Genomic DNA, 3059 nt, shown 5'->3' with positions numbered 1-3059 from the left:
TATGTTGCAAAACGACTAGAGGAGATTTTGGGCAAAAAGGAGATAGACGTTTTGGTTCTTACTCACGTCCACATAGATCACCATGGTGGGTACAAGCGTGGTGGTATATGGTCTTTAATAGAGAACTATGGCTTCACTTTCAAAAAGTATGTCGATAGAGATATTGGGACTTACAATGGCAAACATTTTTCAGACTGTGATAAAGACACGATAGATTGGAAGTATGTAGGATCGTCATCTTCAACAGCAGTGCAATGGGTTTGTTATGCGACGTCATCAATTGATAAGACAAAACTCTCTTCAATTCGAGAAATAGCTCAAAGCTGTAGTACAACACAGATACAGCCTCCAGATGCCAATTCTGAGATACAAATTATCATGCACGACGCTTTGGGTGTGAATCGACCAAAAGGAGATCCAGTTGCTGCTAATCTTATTGACGACCCAGAACCTCCAAATGAAAATGATTACTCAATTTGCTTACGTGTGAAGTATGGAAACTTCGTATATGCCACTTGTGGAGACTTGGACGGAACATTTATCACATCCCCGTCACTCCACTACTACGATGACATCGAATCACCAACAGCTCCAATGATGGGAGAAGTCGACTTGATGAACGTTAACCACCACGGCTCAGAGTACTCATCAAACGAAAATTGGACGCAAACACTGAAACCTACAGTCTCCGTCATTTCATGCGGTCTTAACAATAAGTTCAACCACCCACACATCAACGCAATGACCCGAATTAATGAAATTTCGGAGAATATTTTCCTCACAAATGACTGTTACGCCCCATCAACAGATCCATTCCCAAATGCAGTTAAAGTAAATGGAGATGTCATTGTTATTGTGCCCGAGAACGGTACCAGATTCCTTGTTAAAAACCAAGACGCAACTATCGTCAAAACGTATGTGATTAAGAAGAACAAAGCTGCCAAGACAAAGTGCAAAGAACTTTAACAAACATCTTTTCAGTTCTTTATTTTATTAAAAACAAAGATGATAAAACTTATTCCAATTATTTTAAAAAATGTGTTTTATGAATATAAATAATTTTGTGGTGAGGTTAATATGATATTATTAATGTGGATTGAAATCAAATGAAAACAAATTATTCGAACTGAATAGAGTATTATATGATACTTTTATGTTTGTTGACTATATCAACGGCTTACAACTTTTGTGAACAACCAGACGAACACGATACTGTTAGTAAAACTGATGTGAATACATTAACAGAGGAAACAACACATCAAGAATCGGAACATTTTCTAGTACCAGTACAAAGTCAAATACTTGATGTCAGTATAAACAGAATTACAGAGGAAATGCAAACTGATCTGAAAATCATTAAAGAATATGGTCTATTCTGGCCGCAAATACTTAACATTGCTATAAATAGATTCAGACGATTTGGTCCTCTAAAAAACGAACCAGTTATTGGGTTGTTGGAATTTATACTGAAAGAATATGAAGAAATGTTTGCAATTTTTGATCTATTTACAGAGCAAAATGGGTATAAAAACGAACAAATAGAACAACTTTCACAATTAATTTTATCATACTTTAATAAAGACGCTCCCAACAACTATCAATGGAAATACATTCAACACCTTTTAGAGACAATGCAAAAGGTAAACAATGCACTAATCAAAGGGAAGTATAAGGCCATTCTTCGAATTGAATTGCAGTTGCCTTCGACACTTTTTAAAGCATTTTTAAATTTTTTGGAAAGAGTGGCTGCAATACAACATACAAACGAAATTGCACACCTTAAAGAAGCGATAAAACTGTTTGAGTTCTTTAGTATAGAAGTTTTAAAAGTTGCACAAGAAGCAAAGGAAAAGTATAATGTAGATGAAGAGAAACTTCACAAACTCTTTACACGAATAAATCTGAGCGAAAGAGAAAGAAGGAAAGTTATAATTCCTCCTGAAAAATTAAGAAGGAGAGAGGCCAGAAAGGCTGAAATACTTAACAAACAAACTCAAAAACGAAGTGATGAACAAACTAATATTTAAACAATTTTTTTGTGAATTATACAAATAGACATTAATTTAAAATTAATTAGTGTCAATCAAATAAATAAAAAAATGTTTAATAAAAAGGCAAAAATTAAAAAATAAAACTATATAATAAACAATTCTTTAAAGGTTGAATGTACCTACGATTTCATATTCTGATTTTTGTAGTGGTTGTGAGAGCGTTGATAATAAACACGCCGTGTGTACCACAGATGTATGTGATTGATGAAGATGTGATGTTTGAGCATGAAGCGATGGGTGAATTTGCGGATGTAGTGAGCCTTCACAAGTGTTATGAAGAGATGGGTGAGTTGAGGAAGAATGTTTATGGTGTTCGTGTCAAAGCGGAGTGTTATGTGTACTCGACACAGATGCACATCCACACGGAGAGGCGGAACATCTCGCGATGTGGGCATTGCATGTCACTTGTTGGTCCATCGTTGATAGCGACGCAGTGTATGATAGCGGGGTATTACACTGTAGACGAGCAGTATGCGACTGCGATGAATGCGGAGGGGCGGTTGTCGTACATTGTATTTCTTAACAAGGAAAGTGTCAAGCGGATGTCATCAGGAACGGCATTCAAAGCAACGGAAGCAACAGCGTCGTACACGTCGTGCAATTACGCGACATTTCCCGTGTTGACAGTGCTTGCCACAAACTCAACACACACCAAATTAGTTGTGTACAACACAAATGAGCGTGTTGTGTCGATCAGCAACGGGACTGTATCATCGGACATTGATGGTGATGGCTATTTCACGCTGCAAACAGCAGAAAACAGAACGATAGAGAAGGTGTGTGTGACTTCATTTGAAGGGCAGCGCACCTGCTTCAGTGCAGTCACAACAACACCGAGAAACACGTACGTTGCGTTGTCTCGATACACCCCACCACTTGAAAACAAGACGTGCGAATTTCTGCCACAACTGATTGCTTTCTCAACAACAACAAACTACTCCTTTGTGTCAGCACCTTTCAGATACAAAATAGCCGCATTGCATCTCACCCCACCTATCAATTCAAATT

At 37.5% G+C, this 3059-nt stretch overlaps 3 protein-coding genes across 3 annotated transcripts; all 3 read left to right on the top strand.

Annotated features, from left to right (window-relative positions):
* On the top strand, positions 1–966 carry EIN_251390 (competence protein comec, putative; the record flags this gene model as incomplete). Its single annotated transcript, XM_004261708.1, has 1 exon — positions 1–966. A coding segment is annotated over one exon (966 nt), but the record flags the coding sequence as incomplete, so codon positions are not given.
* A 176-nt stretch (positions 967–1142) lies between these two features.
* EIN_251380 (hypothetical protein) lies at positions 1143–2027 on the top strand (the record flags this gene model as incomplete). Its single annotated transcript, XM_004261707.1, has 1 exon — positions 1143–2027. The coding sequence occupies one exon, from the start codon at positions 1143–1145 to the stop codon at positions 2025–2027; it is 885 nt and encodes a 294-aa protein (XP_004261755.1).
* A 137-nt stretch (positions 2028–2164) lies between these two features.
* On the top strand, positions 2165–3059 carry EIN_251370 (hypothetical protein; the record flags this gene model as incomplete). Its single annotated transcript, XM_004261706.1, has 1 exon — positions 2165–3059. A coding segment is annotated over one exon (895 nt), but the record flags the coding sequence as incomplete, so codon positions are not given.

Source organism: Entamoeba invadens (genome assembly GCF_000330505.1).
Source record: "Entamoeba invadens IP1 unplaced genomic scaffold scaff_1105074726103, whole genome shotgun sequence".
In the NCBI taxonomy this organism is placed as follows: Eukaryota; Evosea; order Mastigamoebida; family Endamoebidae; genus Entamoeba; species Entamoeba invadens.
The sequence above is the reverse complement of the archived record's forward strand: the minus strand, read 5'-3'. Positions and strand labels throughout refer to the sequence as shown.